Source organism: Vipera berus (genome assembly GCF_964194415.1).
Source record: "Vipera berus genome assembly, chromosome: 4".
NCBI classification, from domain to species: domain Eukaryota; kingdom Metazoa; phylum Chordata; class Lepidosauria; order Squamata; family Viperidae; genus Vipera; species Vipera berus.
Window position 1 is genome coordinate 112,369,221 of NC_138206.1, and position 22,780 is coordinate 112,392,000.

At 41.0% G+C, this 22,780-nt stretch overlaps 1 protein-coding gene across 1 annotated transcript in view; it reads left to right on the forward strand.

Moving 5' to 3' along the window:
- Positions 1–3,105: 3,105 nt before the first annotated feature.
- Positions 3,106–22,780, forward strand: part of KLHL1 (kelch like family member 1) — a gene marked incomplete at its 5' end in the record, with an annotated part of 135,141 nt that continues 115,466 nt past the window's right edge. Inside the window, one exon of the mRNA XM_081326408.1 lies at positions 3,106–3,686. Coding sequence (XP_081182534.1) covers positions 3,106–3,686 — 581 coding nt within the window. The remainder of the gene's footprint in view (positions 3,687–22,780) is intronic.

The following is a 22,780-nucleotide window of genomic DNA, read 5'->3' on the forward strand; positions in this document are numbered from 1 at the left end:
ACTACTGTAGCTTAGTTTTTGCTTAGTTAAAGGTAAAGGTAAAGGTTCCCCCTCACATGCGTGCTAGTCGTTTCCAACTCTAGGGGCCCGTGCTCATCTCCGTTTCAAAGCCGAAGAGCCAGCGCTTGTCCGAGGATGTCTCCGTGGTCATGTGGCCAGCATGACTAGATGCCAAAGGAGCACGGAACGCTGTTACCTTCCCACCGTAGTGGTCCCTTTTTTCCTACTTGAATTTTTATGTGCTTTCGAACTGCTAGGTTGGCAGAAGCTGGGACAAGAAACAGGTGCTCACTCTATTACACGGCACTCAGGATTCGACCCGCCAAACTGCCGACCTTATGATCGACAAGCTCAGCGTCCTAACCCACTGAGCCACCATGTCCCTTATTTTGCTTAGTTGCAGCATGCCAAAAAGAAACTGAAGCATGAGCAGAGGTTTTGAGGAGTTAAAAGCAATGTCCTGGCCCCGTGGACACTTGGTGAGGAACAAGTGGCATCAAGAAACTTGCTTTTCCTTTGCATATATAAGAGACGGCTCTGCCAAAGTATCCAGCTGATGCAAGATAACTTAGCAAGCTTCTATGGCATGTTTTCCCATGTGTGCACTTAGCAGTGGATATTCAGCCAGCTTTGTGGGCTGCACCTTTGTGTTGTTAATCATTCTTGCTTGGAAGCCTCCTGTCTGTATTTCTCCTTGTAACAATTAAGACAAACATCAGTTACCTGATTTAACAGCAGCTAAGGGGACTGGGAATAATGGCTGCAACACTGTCCCCATAAACATATTCTTAGCAAAGTGTTATTTTTTTCTAGGTTCCAAAATTACTGTCCCAGCTATGTCATCAGACCATTTCAGCTGCCTGCCTGAAGAAGACTTTGCCTTCACTAAAATTATGCTTGGGATATTTGTACTACTCTTCTTAGTACAAGGGGCTGCCAAATCCCACAGAGTTTGAACTTTGGTGTAGACACCTAAGGTGCTAGGAGAATGCTGGGCAAATGCTGGCCATAAAGTTTCCATCTGCTGCCCTTCCTGAGTTTCCAAGCAAACTGAAGGATCTGGATTGGTTGATCTTTCTTTTTCTGTAAGTCCCGATATCTATTCAATTAAAGTTCTTTTTAGAATCTCACCTGATTTAAATCTCTAAGTCCTAAAGAACCTCTTGGCTCCTGGATAGTCACCAGATGACAACATGGATGAATCCTCCAAACCCTTGAAAATGGAGTTCCACCTTGAATCCAAGCACATTTTTCTATTAGTTGGAAAAGTGGGATCTCCGGAGAAATGATTAAAGTTTCCTTCAAGTTGAATCTAGTTCTTGGTGCATCAACATAACCACAGACTGTAGTCTTCTTGGTTTACCATTGATGTTGCCTCAACTTCTTAATGCAACCTGTAATTCTGAGAGTCTGTGGAGGTTCTCCTTGCCCAAACTCCTTGATTTTGGGATTAGCACTATACAAAACACTTCTTGAAGGTGCCAGTCAAGGCTACTGTAGCAATTAAAGACAGGTGAATTTTCAGGTTTTGATAGATTTACTATCCCTGAAATAAAGTTTTGCTCCAGTTTCTGGGTGACCTGACAAATATTCATGTGGAGGTAAATCAAACCAGTAAGGTTTCAGTTAGTAGACACATCACAACCTTATCTCTACATGAGATGGAATAATAGCTCTACAGTTTGCACCATCATGAGTTCTCTTAAAATTACTGTGGAACGTAGTTTCATTTCACGTTTGAACAGCATTGGATAAAAATGGGATGATGGAAAGGAAGAGAACGTTAGCATTGATTCTCCATTGGCAAAACTTTGCATGGAGTCAGAGAGAGAGAGAGAGAGAGAGAGAGAGAGAGAGAGAGAGAGAGAGAGAGAGAGAGAGAGAGAGAGACCTAGAATGGAGGCTTCATTACCTCAAGGGGTGAGTTTGGGTGGACAAAACCTTCCCAAGCTGAAGGGTCAGGTCTGAACCAGTCTAACTCACAACATCCATTTCAGGAAGTGGCTTTAGGATTTAAAGAGTTCTGAACAAGAAGATTTTGTCTTGGAAGATCCTGTCAAACTAGTCCCGGAAGCTCTGGACAACCTAAAAATGCTGGCTGGAGTCAACCAGATCAAAAGCTTGTTGAGTATTCATTCGGGTGAAGAGCGGTCGCTGTGGGGAAGGAAGGAAGGAAGGAAGGAAGGTAGGAAGGAAGGAAGGAAGGAAGGAAGGAAGGAAGGAAGGAAGGAAGGAAGGAAGGAAGGAAGGAAGGAAGGAAGGAAGATGAGAAATCAATTCAGGCTCACCGGGTTTTCAAGATCTTGATTCAGGACTTAGTTCAGGAAAAAAAAAAAACAGGCTTCCGTGCTCTTGGCGGGATCCTGTTTGGCTGGATCTCTCTCCGGGCTGACTTTTGCAACCGGGGGGCCTGGGGAAAACCCGAGGGAAACTGGGACAGACAATGGGGATCCTAATGAGGCTGAACGCTGCTCGAAAAGCGCCCCCCGAGTTAGACGACTCTTCCACGGATGTTCGCAGAGAGCCGGCTGGGTGCTGGACAGCTCTTGGAAAGAAAGCAAGACCAACGCCGGAGAAGCCAGCCCGGTTGGGGGCGCCAGGGAGCTCTAGCATTCCCCCCTCCTCCCCTTGCTCAGAAAAAGACCCTCTCTCGCCCGCCCTCTCCCCTCCCCGTCTTCCCCGGATACTAACCCAAGAGCTTAAAAGCCCGGCAACTTTCCGCGCGGTTCCTCCTCTCCTCCTCCCAGCCGGAGCGCAAAATTCGGGGCGCTCCAGGTGCAGCCGCCGCCGTTGCTGAGCCGAGTGGGTGGGGGTGGGGGCGAGGAGGAGGAGGAGGAGGAGGAGGAGGAAGAGGAGGAGGGGGTTACTACTTGGCGTAGCCTGCCTTCCCTCCCTTTTCAGTCGCTCGGCGGCAGCCCGGCTGCTTCCTGCGCCTCGGGCGCTGCGGACTCTCCGGCGTTGTGGAGGAGGCCCTGGCCGGCAGCTCGCCTAGTCCCCCTCCGGGCTCGCCGGAGCAACGCCAGTCGCTCAGTCCGCCCGCTCTCCTCCTTTGCACGCTCCGGGCGAGCCGGCGAAGCACAGCCTGGCCTCCGCCTCCGCTGCAGGATGTCGAACTCGAGCAGGAAGGACTTTGACGTGAAGCACATCTTGCGCCTCCGCTGGAAACTGTTCAGTCACCCGGCGGCGCCCGCGGGCGGCTGCTTGCAACCGGACGGCAGCTTCGAGCACTGGGGCCCGAGCCAGAGCCGGCTGCTGAAAAGCCAGGAGCGAAGCGGAGGCGGAGGCGGCGGAGGCGCCTTCTGGAAGAAAGCCTCCTCCTCGTCCTCCTCTTCCTCCTCCGCCTCGCCTTCCCAGTCCTCGGCCGCCGCCTGCCCGCCGCCCTGCGCCGTCTCTTCCCCCCTGCCCCTCAACGGGACGTCGCTCCCGACCACCCGGCTCCATGGGCTGGCCGAGTCGCAAGGACCCCCGCCGGCCCCTCGCACCATCTTCTACGTCGAGGCTCTGGACGAAGGGCCCGGCGGTGGTGGTGGTGGTGGAGGAGGAGGAGGAGGAGGAAGCAGAGGGGGGGACTTCGCTGAGTTCCCCCGCCCGGAGGAGAAGGCGCTGGTGCTGCGCGAAGTCAAGGGAGAGCCGCTGCCCTTCGCGGATGGAGGCGGCCGGGCAACAGGTGAAGGTGCCGCGCACAGGTAAGCTACGCGAGCGAGGGTTGCCCGGCCGGAGAAGCGCCCCTGGCCGGCCAAGGAAAGCCCAACAACGTGTAGCACCCCTTTCCCTTCCAACCACCCTCTCAGCTTTGCTTTGCCTTGCCTTGCCTTGCCCTATCTTGCCCCACTTTGCTCAGTTATGGGAAGCGCCCACCACAACCACCCCGACTTCCACTTGCCTGCCGGTTCCTTTTGAGTAAGCTGCGCAAAGAAGCAGCTTGACTCTCCTCCTCCTCCTCCTCCTCCTCCTCCTCCTCCTGGGATTGTTGTTGTTGTTAGTTGCGAAGTCGTGTCCGACCCATCGCGACCCTATGGACAATGTTCCTCCAGGCCTTCCTGTCCTCTACCATCTTCTGGAGTCCATTTAGGCTCACGCCTACTGCTTCAGTGACTCCATCCAGCCACCTCATTCTCTGTCGTCCCCTTCTTCTAGAGAGCGCTTAAGAAGGCGTCCTTTCGGTCCGACCCTGCCGTTAGTCTCGTTAGCGACCGAACTTCGGAGTCTTTTTTTTTTTTTTTTTGGTCGCTGGAGAAAAAAATCGCACGGTCGCCTGGCGAACTGGTGGAGAAGCCACCGCCACGTTTACGCACGCCAAGAATCGCAGGGGTGGTAGCTGGGTTTTGCAGGGATGGTCGTGGAACGCTATCTAAAGCCGACGCTGGCAATAATATCCGAGTTCACTTGCAGGGATTTGCGAAGAACTTTCCTGGATTTGTTCCGGTAGCGAATTGACCACCAACGGATAGATAAGAGACACCCATTAAAGCAGCACTGCAGCTGTGTTTAAATTGCTTCAAGGGACCGTTAAGTCCTGCTTCAGTCCTTGTCACTGGCACCTGTAACATTTCAAAACTCAAACTTTGCTTGAGCTGGAGCAGAATAGATCTCATGCTCAGGAATGCCTTAATTCTCTTTTTGGGAGTTCTAGAGTAAACCGATTCTTCTTTGTTTCCTTAAGGGTGCAAGAGAATGACTCTTCTGGGCTTCTTCCCAAAGGTCCTTTTTTTTTTACAGGAGGCATCGGGACTTTCTTGCTTTTCTCTGAAGACTTTTCGCTTCTCATCCCAGAAGCTTCTTCAAAGCTGAAGAAGAGCTGAAGGAGCTTCTTGGATGAGAAGAGAAACGTTTTAAAAACGAAACAAAACCAAGAAAGTCCAGTTGCCTCTTGAAAAAGCACCCTTGGGATAGAGCCATGACCTGAATGATGGAGAACCTCCATCGACATTCCTGACTTCTTGGAGAAAGCACTCCTTAGTCTAACTTTTTCATCTCAAGTTGATGTGTCCTGTCTAAAATAAATCCTTAACAGAATTCTTGTTTTAATAGTGTATACGAGTACTTGTGCAAGATTTTTTCCCCCCCTGGATCCAGTTTCTTGGGAGTGAACTTTGGGGCTCAAGTAGGGCTTTTGTGTAAAGGGGTAAAGATTGTGTTGGCAAACTGATGCAACCAAAAAATTGCATGACCAAAAATGTCAACATTGTAAGACTACATGTGACTTTCAATACTTAAGCACATACTAGAAAATGGATTGAGTATATCCAGAACAAATATGGGACTAAAAAGTTTCATGTAGCATTTGAATAAGTCTTCCTTTCTTTTCTTTTTTTCTTTTTTTATATTTAGTAGTAATAGTGTTTGTAGTTATCCTATATGAGCTAGAGAGTGATAGATCTTAGAGTTTATGGTTGTTAGCATTTGGATGTTTATGAGTGGTTTTTTTTTGTTTTTATACCCTGTACTTAGCTCTGGGAAGTGGGGGGGGGAGGGGGGAGGGGTAGGGAGGGAGGGGTATGGGAGGGGGAGGGGGGACTGTTAAAGATAAAATGTATGTTAAAACTTTTTAATAAAAAAAAATACTTAAGCACATACTTTAATTACCCTAAATTGCCACAGACACTACTTAGAGATTTATTGTAAGAAAAAAGTGAGTACTCTTAATTGTTGTGTTTGTGTTTCTACACTATTTTTTCCAGAAAGTAGTTAACATCTTGTAGTTAACATCTTCAGCTTTGAAACTAATGATCCTCTCATCTTGTCTTCTGTTTCTCTTCAAAATTATAAGAACTAAAATAAGCAAAAGATTATATATATATATATATATATATATATATATATATATATATATATATATATATATATATATATACACATACACACACACACACACACACACACACACACACACACACATATATATATATATATATATATATATATATATATATATATATATATATATATATATATATATATATATATATATATATATAGGATGGCTATTGTACATTGACATTCATACTTTTGTGTACTCAGAATATTTACACAAAATGGAAAAATCCCGATTAGTAGTCCAAAGGTTGCTGATTAAAAGTGCCCAGTAGGGAAACTATGCAAAGTTATTTATCTTATATACAAATTATGCATGGAAGCACCTATGTATCCAATTTATTTTATTGATGGATTGACTTACCCAACTGGATTTAGAAATGAGATAAAACAAAGTGAAGGTCATTTAAAATAGAAGGAAAAAGAAAAAAAAGAAGCAAAAAAATACTATTCCCACTTGGAACCATTCAAGTTCAGTTTTATATATATATATATATTTTGGGGGGGAGGACCTTTTGTTATTCCCAAAGATTGGAATAACAGCTCCATTAACGGCTTCTGAATAAATATGGTGCTATGGAGTTTTATAGGTATCCCCCCCAGTTTCCATTTGAACTGGTAAAATGCTTTGTTTGCATTTTTCTTTTTTTTTAGTTTGAAACATTACTTCAAAAAGAGTATCTTCCTTTTTCCTGATAACACTTAACATAGGTGAAAATCTTGTTTCTTGTTTCTTTTTTTTGGATATTTATTTTAATGCTCTTCCATTATTCTACTCCTGGGATGGCTTGAATTTCAAATTAGAGTTACAAAGCACTTGGGTTTGTCAGTTTCCAACCAGTTGATTCAGTCAAAGCTAAGCATATTTAAACCTGTTTGCTTCAGCGAATAGTGACATGCATCCTTACCTTTAAAAGCCAGGAGACTTAAAGATTCTTGACTAGATCTAATATCAGAAGGAAAACCAGCCATGTGGGAATAATATTTTAGGCCATGCCATTGGGATTTGCTGATGTGTGTACTTTTTAGCTGAAATGTTTCTAGCACCTGTCATATAGAGCTAACCAAGCCCTAAGTTGAGATATCATTGGTGTTTATTCAGGTGTTTAAATGATCGTTGACATCCTGAAATATTTTATTTAGAATTATGACATTTCAGATGCATTGAATTTGTTTCACCATTCTGTCTAGATCCACAGGGCTCAAATACTTCTTTCTTTCTTAATTATTACAGATCCAATAGTAAGCCTTGGAGGGTGTTATTTTCTAAATTGCCTAATGAAATTTCTAATAATTAGAGGTTTAGCTAGTTTTCAATGACTTTAGGACATAGCAACCGTTCTTCAAAATATTCAAGTGAGAAGGGGCCCCTGAAGTTAAGTTTTGCTCAGTTCACTGAGAACTGCTTAATTTTTTTAAAAAACCTTTATGGCATTGTTCCAAATGAATACAAGAAAAAAATAATCTGTGTCACTTCATTTGTCTTTCTTATTCACTGCTTGTCCCCTTAGCACAGAGTACACACAAATACTTAATCATTTCGAAGAAACTTAATGAATATTTGAAAAACTTCAAACAGAAATTAATATAGAAAGTGAGGGACCAAAAAGTAAACAATGTGGCACAATAGTGGGACAAGGTTATGGAAAAGTTGCCTTCAACTTTTTTAGTGAAAACTAGGCTATGAAATTTAGCTAATTTAAAGGTTACATACTCTCACTATTATAAATCAGTCTTCCAGATTGCCATACCAAATTTATGGCTACAATGCATTCCCTCTAATGTATGGTGCCCATAGCTTGTAACATGTCTTGTGGCTTAACTCTCAGGATGCTGTTTGCTTATACATAATAGGCTACAGAATGGTCCTGGATAGGAAATTAACCCTTTCCTTGCTCCCTGGAAAAGGACCATGAAAAGTAGCAAGTGAGATTTCTTTAAAAATGGATAAATGATCCTGTCTATTACGCTAGCCGTTCCAGTTTGATTAGCTTTTGCGTTTGGAAAAGAGAAAAAGATGGCTTTATTTTTGTTGAGCAGAGTAGAATAGCTTCATGTGAGTCTGTGGAAAAATCTGAGCTCCTTTGTCAAGCTATGCAGGCAAGGAGTCTTCTTTTGAGCAATTTTTCATGCATATAATGATACATGAATCAATTTCAAGGCAGTGAAGCTGAAAAGCTGATTTTTATACAGTTTAACCTCTTTCATTGAAAAGTTTTTCAGGTGTTCATTTCTTTTTCAAAGTGGGGAAGCACCTGAAAGCAGGACAAGAAGCAACGGATGGAAACTAGTCAAGGAGAGAAGCAACCTAGAACTAAGGAGAAACTTCCTGACAGTTAGAACAATTAACCAGTGGAACAACCTGCCTCCAGAGGTGGTGAATGCTCCAACACTGGAGGTTTTTAAGAAGAGACTGGACAGCCATTTGCCTGAAATGGTATAAGGTTTCCTGCCTGAGCAGGGGGTTGGACTAGATGACCTCCAAGGTCCCTTCCAACTACTTCTTCTTCTTCTTCTTCTTCTTCTTCTTCTTCTTCTTCTTCTTCTTCTTCTTCTTCTTCTTCTTCTTCTTCTTCTTCTTCTTCTTCTTCTTCTTTCTTCTTCTTCTTCTTCTTCTCCTTCTCCTTCTCCTTCTCCTTCTCCTTCTCCTTCTTATTATTTATTATTTATTATTTATTATTTATTATTTATTATTTATTATTTATTATTTATTATTTATTATTTATTATTTATTATTTATTATTTATTATTTATTATTTATTATTTATTATTTATTATTATCTGAGCGTTCATAAGCATGTTGGTGTTTCTATAGAATTAAAATCATGAAGTAAAGCCTTCTTGGATGGCTTTCTTCAGTTGCATTTAAAAAAACAAACAAACAAACAGATTTTTCAATTAAAAATATGATAGAAGGCCTCTTCTTTTGGAACTTCCTTTGCAATATCGGTAGGTTAGGATGGCCCAGAGAGTCAGATAGCCCTAACATCACTGGCATAGATCTACGAGTCTGTTTCACCTTCTTTAAAAAATAAAAATAAAATCTGGATAGAAAAGAAGGTTTACCAGGAAACTTGATTCTTTCAAGTAAACATGCAGAAATGTGTCTTGTAAGCTTGCTTCAGGCACCCCTGGGGTCAGTAAGATGTTTGAAAGCAAAGAAAAACCTCGGGAAAATTCAGTTCTGTTTGATTCTCTTTTAGAAAATGTCTCGAAGAACATGGCCACTAAAGATTTGCTAGATTTTTTTTAAAAAGTCATCAACATGACACAACAGGGGCACTTGTAGTTTTGCACATTTTCTTCCTTACGGTTTCTGGCTGAACAAGGGTTGAAGTCTGTGTTCCTACAAAAGCAACCAGATCTGTCTGAGGTGGAATAGCACTGGGCTACAAGATTCAAACGATCACGTTATGCCATGTTTTAGAACTGGTGCTAATTATTTTTTCAAGAGTTTTCGGTTCCTACTTAGTTTGATGCCTTATCTCTTTCCTTAGAAATGTTTCCAGAAGATCCAACTTTTTTGGCCTTTTGACAGACCAAAGAGGTTTTGTGTATGTGTGTTTGGGTGAGTGTGTGGAATGCTATGCAATGTCTGTGCTGTTAAAATTCAATAATGCTCTGTTATTTTTGGTTAATGTTTATCTTCCACAATCAATTACAAAATAAGCTTTCATCATACTACTCATAATTTCCAGTTGCTAACAAACAAAATGGTTACTTTTCCCCCGTATAGTGTTGCAATAGAAGAAAAGGAATTAGATATTTTTTTCCCTTCCCCACTCCCCTAGAATTCACATATTCCTTTTTCTGAACTTATCTTAGCAGAAAGGAACATCTGGTGATACAGTTGCAGTTTTGAAAAATGTGGTGGAAACTGTCTGGTGAGGACAAGTCACAAAATGCCAACTTAACTGGAAGACTATCCAGTGGTCAGCATGCAATCCAGTACAAGATTTATGACGCCCAAGGCTTTCCTATAAACTAAAATGCTTCAAGCTGTTGTATTGCTGTATAGAACATATGCTTCATGTTTGCTTTTTTTAAAATGGGGAGGGGGTGAGGGACATGCTTGAAGGATACCTTAACCAAGTTGATTAATTATGTGTCATCAAATCAATGTCAGCTGTTAGAGATCCCATAGATAGATTTTCTCCATCACCATCTATCCACATCTTAACAGAATAAGAGCATAAGAGAGTTCAAAGAGACCTGTGAAGTCTTTTGGCCCACCCCCCCTGCTCAAAATGAAAATAAAAAAACACTATAGTACCATTTCACTATACCATTTCAAACAAAGGGTTGTGCAATCTCTTCTCATCCACAACTTCTGAAGGCAAGCCGTTCCACTGGTTAATTGTTCTCACTGTTCTTCTCAGTTCTAGGTTGCTTTTCTCCTTGTTAAGTTTCCATCCATTGCTTCTTGTCCTGCTATCAAGTGCTTTGGAGAACAGGTTGACCCCATCTTCTTTGTGGCAGCCCCTCAAATATTGGAACACTGCTATCATGGTCCTTCTTTTTACTAGAGTAAAGGTAAAGGTTCCCCCGCACATGCGTGCTAGTCGTTTCCGACTCTAGGGGCCGGTGTTCATCTCCATTTCAAAGCCGAAGAGCTAGCGCTTGTCCGAGGATGTCTCCGTGGTCATGTGGCCGGCATGACTAGACGCCAGAGGCGCACGGAACGCTGTTACCTTCCCACCGTAGTGGTCCCTATTTTTCTACTTGCATTTTTTACGTGCTTTCGAACTGCTAGGTTGGCAGAAGCTGGGATGAGTAACAGGCGCTCACTGTTACGCGGCACTCGGGATTCGACCCGCCAAACTGCCGACCATCTGATCAACAAGCTCAGCGTCCTAACCCACTGAGCCACCGCGTCCCTTTACTAGAGTAGCCATACTCAATTCCTGCAACTGTTCTTCATATGTGTCTTCCAAAGATGCCCTGTCACTGAGTCCCTCCACCTTTCTCGTGGTCATTGTTTTCCTCTCTTTTCTTCCAGCTTTCATAGCATCAAAGTGATCTTCAGAAATCTAGTTTTTTTGCATAATATGTTTGAAATGACGTATTTTACCCCAGTCAGCCATATAGATCATAATCCTACAGTGAACATTGTGGTATGTAAACCAGAACTGAAATTGTAGATACGTCTTGTAGCTGAATTTGTGGCTGTTATGCTCTAGCTTTTCTTTATTTTTATTTTTATTTTTCATTTAATTACTTCTGTGGAGATAGCCATCTATTTGTGTATGTGTGTGTGTATGTAGCACACACTTTTTAAAATACTCTATGTCACCCACAGCAATTATGTGTGGTTCTTTTTCTTCTTAGCTTTTAGAATAATAATAAATAATAAACCTTTATTGTCAAAGTACAACATGTGTACATTGAGATTAGCTGAGCCTCCCCCCGTGCTCTCTCCCCCCAACACACAGTGACAACAAACCCTCCATCCTACCACACCATGTGAACCAACTACACCACACACCGGCCTCCCAAGTCAATTCTGCATAAGATTATGTCCCATTTAAAAGCCTAACAGCCCACGGATAAAAGCTATTTTTCAGCCTGTTGGTACGGCTGGCTATATTCCTGTATCTCCTACCGGATGGTAGTAGAGTAAAGAGATACCGTCCAGGGTGTGAGTCATCCCTGAGAATCTTCCTCACTCTTCCAAGGCAACGAGCCCTGGCGATGTCATCCAGTGGTGTCAGGGAACAGCCCACAATGTCTTGTTAATTGTTAATAAAAGATGTTAATTGTTGAAATCAGAGTTTTTAAATAACTGTATAATAAGCATTGGAACTCAACTAATATTGATTAAATTTAAGAGTTTTAAAAGCTGTTTTTATAGGTACCGAAGAGAGATCTTTCAAAATCTTCCTTGGCTTTAATTCAGTCCTTGAATAAAATATAATTAATGCTTCTTCATCATTTTTCATGTTGGTGAATCTAAAATAGAATTTGTAAACAAAAGCAAGCACAATTATTCTTTTGCATGGGTTTCCAATATAAATAAGGTACATTACGATAAATATTTCAGCATAGCCATATATCCAGCCTAGGACAGGAATGTCATTAGATGAGAATTAGTCTGACAGAAACTATTTTCAAATTTTGTAATGTGTTCAGCTGTGGAAGGAACATAATGTTTAATCTACTTGAAATAAGCTTTCATAGTGTTTATCAATGAGCTTGATTCATTTCCCGGTATCTGGGTTACATTAAACTATAGGAACGTGAAAGAAAGAAAAGAAAAGAAAATTGCCAGTTAAAAGTAATGTTTTCAAACTACCTTTTAGAACAAGGAATTAAGATCTGGATAACAGAGACCCAATCACAGGGCCTTATATGTGTGTTTCCCCTGGATTGTTCAGAAGTGTCTTTTCATTCGTATGACACTAGCTCTGGAGCATGAGTAAAGGATTTGGCCGGGGGCTCATCCCATGCCTCACTTCATCTGGCATTTCTCTACAGGAAAACAGCTCTTTTGCAAAGTGTCAGCTATAGGGAGAAAAGGTGATTTTTCTTCCTCCTCTGGAGCGCGCGCTCCAACTCTGTCCAGTGTGTGTATAGAGAAAAGCTATTTAAACCTCTCAGAGTCAGTTTGTGAGTTGAGCGACATAGGAGATGGGTAGATGGATGGATGGATAGATGGATGGATGGATGGATGGATATTCTTAGGATCAGGAAGGTGGGATGGGTCATTTCCATGTCAGTGACAGAAACGAAAGGGGAAAGGAAATGTGAACTAGAGTGGTGCTTGTTGTGTCTGTGTGAAGTGAAGCCAAGGGATGACACATAAGGAAGTATGTTTTACACAGCTGTGGAAAGTCCTTCAGTGAAAAGGTCTGAATAAGACTCATTAACTAAGTGCTCTTTGTTAACATTGCATTCAGTTGCAAACCTTAGTTACTATTAGATAGTATATGATCTCTCTCTCTCCCACTCTCTCTCATATCTATCTATGTATCTATGTATCTATCCATGTATGTATGTATGTATGTATCTATCTATCTATCTATCTATCTATCTATCTATCTATCTATCTATCGTATAGCATCTCTATCTTTCTATCTATCATATAGCATCTATATCACTATCTATCAATCTATCATTTTATATATATATATATATATATATATATATATATATATATATATATATATATATATATATATATATATATATATATATATATATATATATATATATATATATATATAATTCATCTGTCTCTCTATTTGTCAATCTCTCAGTCTTTCCACCCATCCATCCATCCATCCAAATGGTATAGGGTTTCCTACCTGAGAAGGGGGTTGGACTAGATGACCTCCAAGGTCAGTTCCAACTTTACTATTATGATTATGATTATATCATTTATCAAACATTTTTTCAGTCCTCTCTTTTCAATCTCTGTAGTGGGAGGAAGAAAAGTCATTCAAAGCTATTCAGATAAAAGAGATAATTTGAAACTAACCAAAAAAGGTCACACCTGAAGGTATAAATCTTAATTGAATGCCATTACACGGTGGCTCAGTGGGTTAGGATGCTGAGCTTGTTGATCAGATGGTTGGCAGTTTGGCGGGTCGAATCCCGAGTGCCACGTAACAGAGTGAGTGCCTGTTACTCGTCCCAGCTTCTGCCAACCTAGCAGTTTGAAAGCACGTAAAAATGCAAGTAGAAAAATAGGGACCACTACGGTGGGAAGGCTTTGAAATGGAGATGAGCACCGGCCCCTAGAGTTGGAAATGACTAGCACACATGTGCGGGGAAACCTTTACCTTTACCTAGTTATAATCTGTGAATTATTCTGAACCTCTGGAGATGATTTAGTCCAATGAGAACTCATAGGAATACACATTTTTCCTGTGATACTTGCTTTCTAAATTCTATCATGAATTGTTTGTAATAACAGAGAAAGTAGACCCATGCTCAGGACTGTTTACAATATTTGGTCAGGGAAATGAAATAATAATCCTTCAATTTAGTTGTTTTGGTTTCATTCAATTCCATGGATGGGTTGGAAGAAAATTTGTGAAAGGGAGAGGGGATAATTTAAAAGATTCCCCAAACATCACAGTAGCTTTTATGTTATGATTTAGCTTCATGGTTTTCAAAGACCCAAACTTCCAAAAATCAGGTATGCAAACATAAATTTCTGAAAGAAAAACCCCCAAAACAAAACAGGTTTGCTATTGTAAATCAGTCAGTATATAATTAAAGGTGTATCTTCCCCTACCTACAGCTTGATCATACTGTACTACAAGATCCCATTTATATCCTGCCCTTCTCCGAAGACTCAGGGCGGCTTACAATTTAAAGCACAAATCAATGTGCTTAGCAAGATATTCCCAACTTGCTGAGGGATCAGATAATGAAATATATATTATAATATAACAATTTGGAAATCATAATAAGGCCAATAAAAATAGCCTTTTTATTACAGTATAGGAAAAAAAACCACTAATACACAGTGGTAAACAGAATCACTTTCCATTTATTGCCTAGAATGGCTGTAAATCAATATGAATGATCATTTTGCACTGAATTCTGAACTGTGTTTTTTTTCTGAGCCAAAATTAGCTTTTTATTTCTATCTTTCCTTTGATAAGATGCTTTCCTTGTACATTATCATTGTTTTCCCCAAGTAAATTTTCTCCATCTTAAGTACAATCCATTTCTTTTAAATCAATGCAACTATGCTATTTCTGTGACATTATTTATTGCAATATCTCAGCCATTTCCTTTAATTTGTTTCCAAGAAAAGATGCTTAGAAATAAGACTGCAAAAGTCTCCTCTAAATTCTTGACTGCATAAGGAAACAATTTAAAAAAATAAAAAAATAAAGGCAGGTTTCTTATATAACATCTGCCTAATTACCCGCTGAGTTGCTAAGTCAGCCTCTACACAGGTGTCATTTTGGAAATCAGGAATTTCCACAAGCAACCCTATTTTATGAGAAAGAGGATTTTTTTTCCCCTGTAGTATGCCGCTTTATAATTTCCATATGTTTATTAGCGGTTTTAAGAATAACTGGAGACTAGTTTTCCATCATTTCAGATATTGAAAAAGCAAGAAGGTGAAGCATGTTTTCTTATGCGCTGTCTGTGTGGGTTCTAGAGCGTTTGTTTCTTAACCTGACAGCTTGAAGATGTGATCATGAATGGAGATTATACAGAGAACTTTAAGATAAGAAAAGGCACAAGCCAAGGGTGTCCATTATCTCCACTGTTATTTATTTTCACTCTGGAAGCCTTAAATAGAAATATTAGACAAGATACAGAAATTAAAGGGCTAGAAATAAAAGGCGAAACATAGCATTTGCTGATGACTTGGTATTTATTTTAGAAGAACCTTTGGAGATGATTCCTAAATGGTATGGGAAAGATAGAACCATATGAAATGGTAGGATTGAAAAATAAACAGAGAAAAAACCAAAGTAATAGCTAAAAACCTTACAGATAAACAAACAAACAAACGTGTTATAAAAAACAGAATTACAGATAGTTAAAAAGCTTAAATATTTGGGAGTACATTTAACAGCAAGATGTTCAACGATAAAATAAGATAATTATATGAAGATGTCTGGACTTCAACTCCTAGAATTCTGCTGGGCTGGGGAATTCTGGGAACTGATGCCCAGACACCTCAAGCTGCCAAAGTTGAGAAACATTGTTCTAGAGCAGAGGCTGAGTCTAGGATGGGTAGAAAGATCAGTTCAGTTCAGCAATGATGAAAGTCTGAGAAACAAGGAATGAAAAGGGTGTCCAGACAAAGTGGTGGGATAAGACTGAGACTTGTGGACTTCCACAATTCCAGCATGGTTGAACTGAGGAATTCCAGGAGTTGAGGACCACAAGTTGTAAAGTTGCCAAAGATGGAGATCCCTGTTCTAGAGCAGAGATTATTTCCACCATCTTTGTTCTCAGTCTCATCTCACCACCTTGTCTGGATACCCTTGTCTTTCCTTGTTTCTCAGACTTTCATCATTGCTGAACTGAAATCTTTCTGTCCATCCTTGACTCAGCCTCTCCCCAAAAAGCTTTGATCATCACCCACCTGCCCCTGATGTCTCCCTTCCCAATGTGTTCCTGCTTGCCAAGATTTTACATGCCTTGAGGTTGCCCTTGGAAAATGTCAACATAAAGGCAGAAGCACTAATACTAATACAATAAAGATAGGATGACTTCGGCTGGTTGACCTAATGGTTGGGGAGAAGAAGAAGGCACGATCACAGGGGCAAAGCTGAAAAAATATTCATTTCCTAATCTAGGATTAGTTGACACTGTCTTTGGTTTTCCACTGGGCGGGGGATCTTGTTATTGACTTTCCAAAAGTCAAAAAGAGTTTGGGGCCTGCCAAATTGTAAAGGGGGAAGTGTTTCCACAAGGCATGTTTTCTAGATCCCCCTAGTTTTCGGAGAGGACATGTGGAAAGTTCCTACACTACTCAATCTGGTGCGATGGGCAGATACTCTCAGGATATCATCTAAGTATAATAAATAGGAGTCCGTGAATACACTTACAGTCCACAGAAAACTAAACGTACTGTGGGGGTCCTCAAATCAGCGATGCCAGCATGAAGATGATGTATCTGGCATTTCTGTTTAGCTTCCAAGCTTTCCATTCTGTCGAAGTGAATGTGACTGATGCCATAACTATTATTCGCCCCATACATTTTTAATCTTGACTTTGGAACAGTGTTCAGCCTTTTATTATGCCTTTCTCAGGAAGAGAGCAAATGCCCAAATGTTCATTCTGAGAGGCATCTAAGTAATTTTGGTTTACTCTGAAGTGAAAGGTGGGTTTACAGCTATAAAAACATATAGAAATTCATCATGGATGAGTGCAGAGGGAAGCTCCAGACCTCTTCCCGTTTGGAGTCAGAGAGAGGAAGGGAACATTGAGAGCTGGATGTGTTTTTTGTTTATGAATAATTTTGAGTAATGAGTCAGGGCAGAACCAGCATAAATCCTAAAATAAAGTTGTTATCTCTCTCTCTCTCTCTCTCTCTCTCTCTCTCTCTCTCTCTCTCTCTCTCTCTCTCTCTCTCTCTCTCTCTCTCTCTCTCTCTCTCTCTCTCGTATAGTTAAACTAGCAATCTTCCTCCTCCCACCAAATTCATAGTGTCCATCTGAAATCCAGCCAGTTCACAAGTGGCATGATGTTTGGGTAACTTTAGAATAGAATAGAGCTGGAAGGGACCATGGAGGTCTTCTACTCCAGCCCCCTGCTCAAGCAGGAGGACCTATACCATCTCAGACAGGTGATTGTCTAGCCTCTTCTTAAAAACCTCCAGTGTTGGAGCACCCATGATTTCTGGGGGCAAGCTGTTCCACTGGTTAATTGTCCTCACTGTCAGGAAGTTTATCCTTAATTCCAGGTTGCTTCTCTCTTTGATCAGCTTCCAGCAATTGTTTCTGGCACAGTTGGCGCCGCTTCTCAAGGTCTTCTCCAGGTTCGTTTCTTCGTAGTTGACACATCCTTTTCCAGGTGGATAGTGATGGGAGAGGAAAAGCAGAAAGCGAAAGTAAATCCCCCCCCCTTCCCAGCAGAATGGCAGGCCTCAAACAAGAGCACATATGCAGAGACAACAATAAGGATTTGGGGACATGACAGAAGAGACTAGAGTGCCTATAGAATATCATTGTCTTCCCCAAAGAAGGAAAATGAGGAATGTTGTGGTCTTAGAAAGAGAACATGCAAACACAGAACATGTTGCAGAAAGGGATTGGCATCAGTGTCTTTCGAGTAACTATGCCCTAGTCTCCAAAGGTTTAACAGGTTTATTAATAGTCCAAGACTGGACTATGGCATGGGGCTTTGAGACTGAACTCAGAAAGAAGTCCCCATTCAAAAGAAGCAAACATTTTGTGTGGAAGGTAAGGGAGAAGCAATTGTCTGCTCAGAGAGAAAGAGCAAGGATTCCCAGAGATAAGCAGACAGGGTTGGCTTCCTTGGAATTTAGTCCACTATCAAACTATGTTCACCTACTGTTTCAATACTGGATGCTCCCTGTCTCCATCCAGGCAATGAAACTGTTTGTCAGCTCTGCCTTTACTCCACTAGAAGGTGGCTACGGCTGTGAGATTCGGTTTCTCTTTGCTTTAACAAGTGGCTCTCTGAATATTTGAAGCCCAGATGGGAGCCCTCCTTCTATAGAAGGAGAGTAAGGTAAAGGTAATGTAATGCGTGCTAGTCATTTCCAACTCTAGGGGCCAGTGCTCATCTCTGTTTCAAAGCCGAAGAGCCAGCGCTTGTCCGAGGACGTCTCCGTGGTCATGTGGCCAGCATGATGCCAAAGGTGCACGGAACGCTGTTACCTTCCCACCGTAGTGGTCCCTATTTTTCTACTTGCATTTTTTACGTGCTTTCGAACTGCTAGGTTGGCAGAAGCTGGGACAAGTAACAGGCGCTCACTCTGCAATGCGGCACTCAGGATTCAACCCGCCAAACTGCCGACCTTCTGATCGACAAGCTCAGCGTCCTAACCCACTGAGCCACTGCATCCCTTAGAAGGAGAGTACCTTTACCTAAAGTTTACTTCTGAAAAGATCATCCAGCCCAAAGCTCTTTGGGCTGCTGTCCTATAAGTAACAGGTTTACATGGCCTTGGCCCGGTGTTAACATGCATCTTATTCAGTTCCAGACCAGACCAGAATCAAAGTCAGTCTTACCCCTGGTCCTTTAACATTGGGTCTGACTGGCATCTATCTGGTTCCCTTGTATCCAATGCTGGTGATTCTGTTGGGAGTCATTCTCTGTAGGTGATTTGTCCATTTATCTTTGGTTTGGGCAAATCACTCTGCTGCATCAAAGTGGATGTTTAATTTTTGTGGTCCAAGACCAGTATGCATTCATATGTACTCTTTATTAGGAAGGAAGGAAGGAAGGAAGGAAGGAAGGAAGGAAGGAAGGAAGGAAGGAAGGAAGGAAGGAAGGAAGGAAGGAAGGAAGGAGTAAATTAGTCATAGGGGACTGGACTTCCTTCCTTCCTTCCTTCCTTCCTTCCTTCCTTCCTTCCTTCCTTCCTTCCTTCCTTCCTTCCTTCTTTCTTTCTTTCTTTCTTTCTTTCTTTCTTTCTTTCTTTCTTTCTTTCTTTCTTTCTTTCTTTCTTTCTTTCTTTCTTTCTTTCTTTTCAGAGTGAACCAGAACCACAAGTACCAAAAGTGAACAATGTCAAGCCAAACAAACAAACAAACAAAAATGTTAAAAACAATTGCACATGTACAGTCCTGCTCCATAAAATAGTTGAAATTAACCCTAAATCTAAGGGAAGGGATAACCAACCAACAATACGAGCTATCTAATTAGAAAACAGAGGTTAAATTTAGGGTTAAAAGTCTGGGAGATAAAAAATAACTTTCAGATGACACCACTTGAAATGTTTATGAGCCTGGGCATAGACACACCAGTGGGAGGCTCATGTATGCATAACACCATTCTAGGCATTGGTTAAATATGTAAGGTTATAAAACTAAGACTCTGTCGACATCTTGAAGTTGGCAGAGGATTAACTGCAGGCTGCATAGATGTAAATAGTCAAACTGAGTCTCTTCATGTCTAACATGTTCTACATGCTGTTGCACAGAATGATAGAGTGCCAAACAAGGTCTTCTAAAAGCAGCCAGGAAATAAGGGGATGGCTTCCATGGCCAGAATCCATGCATGGGAAAAGAGTGATAAGATCTGAGTCTCCATCTGTGTTGCAGCATAAAATTGCTGTAGGTACCCTTGACTAATCTGACAGAGCAATCAGGTATATGGAATAATCCTGAATGTAAATATACCCTGAAGCCTACAATAAGAACTTTGTAATGATTTGAACAAGTTACACAAAATCCACCTGAAAGGGAAATCTCATTGTCGTGAGGCCTATATGACTATATTTTATGAGTGGTAAAGAAATGGCTTGGAAAGAAATGGAGAGACTGACCAATGTAGGCCATTTGAACGGTGGTGTAGGGTCTCCTGCTTGGGCAGGGGGTTGGACTAGATGACCTACAAGGTTCCCTTCCAGCTCTGTTATTCTAATTTGTCAGAGCATGCACAGTCTTATTGCACTGAGAGTAAGTGGAGTAAGTGGTCTATATTAAATGGTGGTTTATATTACACTATCTACAATATACACTAGGAACAACATACATACATACACCTTGTAATACAGCAAACTCCAACATACAGCAGTTACAGCAGGAAATGGATGAGAGAGAGAGAGAGCACAGCAGCAGAGCCTTCCCTTTTATACTCAGGCTCTTAAAGTGATACAGACCCAGACCCAGGCCCTGCTGAGTCATTCCTATCATTGTATCATCCACCTTAGATTCTATTACATCAGACATGTCAAACTTGCGATGTCATGTGATGTCATACGACATATCTCAACTTTTTCCCCATGGCTGACAATGGGGCGGGCACAGTTTCATCGTGACGTGTCCGGCCCGTGGGCCAGCAGTTTGTCACCCCTGCATTACATCATTACATAAGCTGTTTAGCTATTAAATGAATACCTTGACATAATTCTATTCTAATCCTGAACTAAGAATCAGGAAATAATAAATATTATGCAACAAAAGACTGCTAAATAGGTTTTGCTTCCAAGTAAAATCAACCAAGCCAACGATGACAAAAGACCAGGAAAGATGGTGTTGCAATAACTAAGATAATTCATCAAAAATACCAGGGGTTTTGCCAGATGCTGAAAGAAGAGTCAGCTGTTCTTAGAATACTTTGGAAGAGAAACTAGTGCACTAAAGTTGTTTCTTTATTCAAAATTGCTTCTTAAGTAATAAATTTGCATAGTTGTTCTAGCAGTACTTAATGCTAGTACTTCATGAAAATCCCCTGCATGTATTCCGGATGATTTTAGATTTGGATTGCAAATGGCCCCTACTCTATTAGTCTGGAAGTTGAGTTAGGTCAACTGGATTTATTTTCTTGTTGGTTTGAGACTTTTCGCTGCCCATCCAAGCAGCTTCTTTGGTCTGAAACAAGTTGGTTGGGGGAATCTGAATAGGCAGAGAATTGGTAGAACGTGCCAACTCCTAAAATTCTTAAGGATATTCCTCGACCAACCTCAGGATTTCTTCTCTAAAGTGCATTGCAATGTGTTGATGAAGATTCTTAGCCCTCTGGGGAGAATTGTCTGGAAGTGGAGTCATAGCAATTGGACATTTTCTTGTTGGTTTGAGAGGTATTGCTGCCCATCCATGCAGCTTCTTCTAATGTCTATTCAGATTCCCCTAACCAACTTGTTTAGACTGAAGAAACATCTCAAACCAATAGGAAAATAAGTTCACTCTGACTCAACTTCCAGACAATTCTCCCCAGAGGACTGAGAATCTTCGTCACCTTATCTATTAGTTTTTCTCATGGCCATGAAGATTTGGCTCTTTCCCCAGACATTGGGATCACAAGTTCAGGTGGGAAATCTAGAATGATGCCACCTGTGGCATAGTTTGTGGTTTTACTGTTGGTTTTATCACAATTAATATTGTCCAAAGCACCAGAAGGCAAGACGAGAAATAATGGACGGAAACTATTCAAGGAGAGAAGCAACCTATAACTAAGGGGGAAATTTCCTAACAGTGAGAACAATTAACCAGTAGAACGGTTTCCTTTCAGAAGTTGGCTGCTCCCACAAGGAGGCTGGATGCTTTTAAGAAGATTCTGGACAGCCATTTGTCTGGAATGGTATTGGGTCTCCTGTTTGACCTCCAAAGTCCTGTCCAACTCTGTTACCTTGTTCTGTTCTGTTTTTGGTTGCTGTCCACCAACAGTTTCTGAGATCAGGGCTTTTTTTCTCATAGAACACTCAGAACGGAGTTCCGGCACCTTTTTTGGATGGAACCTTGTAGGGTAGGCAAGGCGGGTTGTATAACATGTGTGAGTTCCGGCACCTTTTTCTTTTACAAAAAAAGCACTGTCTGAGATAGATCGGCAGCCAGATAAATTGGATTGACATATCTTTTAGCTAGCTAGCAAACAAACAATATTATTTGACTGTGATTTTTGTGTAAACATTGGTTTACTTAATATAGAATAGAATAGAATAGAATAGAATAGAATAGAATAGAATAGAATAGAATAGAATAGAATAGAATAGAATAGAAGAGAAGAGAAGAGAAGAGAAGAGAAGAGAAGAGAAGAGAAGAGAAGAGAAGCTGGATGGGACCTTGGATGTCTTCTAGTCCAGCCCCCTGCTAAAGCAGGAGAACCTATACCATCTCAGACAGGTGATTATCCAGTCTCTTTTTAAAAACCTCCAGCGATGGAGCACCTACAATTTCTAGAGGCAAGCTGTTCCACTGGTTAATTGTCCTCACTGTGAGGAAGTTTGTCCTTAATTCCAGGTTGCTTCTCTCTTTGATCAGTTCTCAACCATTATTTCTCATCCTTCCATCTGGTGCTCTGTGTTTGTCAATCTGTAGAATAGCACAAGTTGCATGATGCTTGTAGCTTTACAATTCTCTCTGAAAGCTGTTGAGGATTTCAGCATGATTTAACCTTAGATGAGTAAATAAACTATAGCTGGTGATCTGATTGCCAAGTACATAATTATTTCTGAATGAACATATTATGGCTCTTCTATTAACCTTGTTACACTTTTTCTGTTGATCCATGCTTAATAGGATTTAATGCCATTGGGACTTACACTACAGCATGCTTATGTTATAAAGGATGTTTTAAGAATTTCAATATAAAGTAGACTTTGAAAAGGAGCTTGTATCTGGCACTAAATATCTCCTTATCTGCCAAGCACCATTATTACTGTTTGACCTTTTCAATGAAATACATTTTAAATGTATGATTTTCCTGTTTCCTTTCTCTATTTTTTTAAAAAAATGCCCTACAAGAATAGAATGTACAATAAGTAAAAAAAAAAAACCAGCCACAGTATGTTCTTCTAAGACAAGAAATGAATGCTTTAGACAGTGCTTTTTTTGTAAAAGAAAAAGGTGCCGGA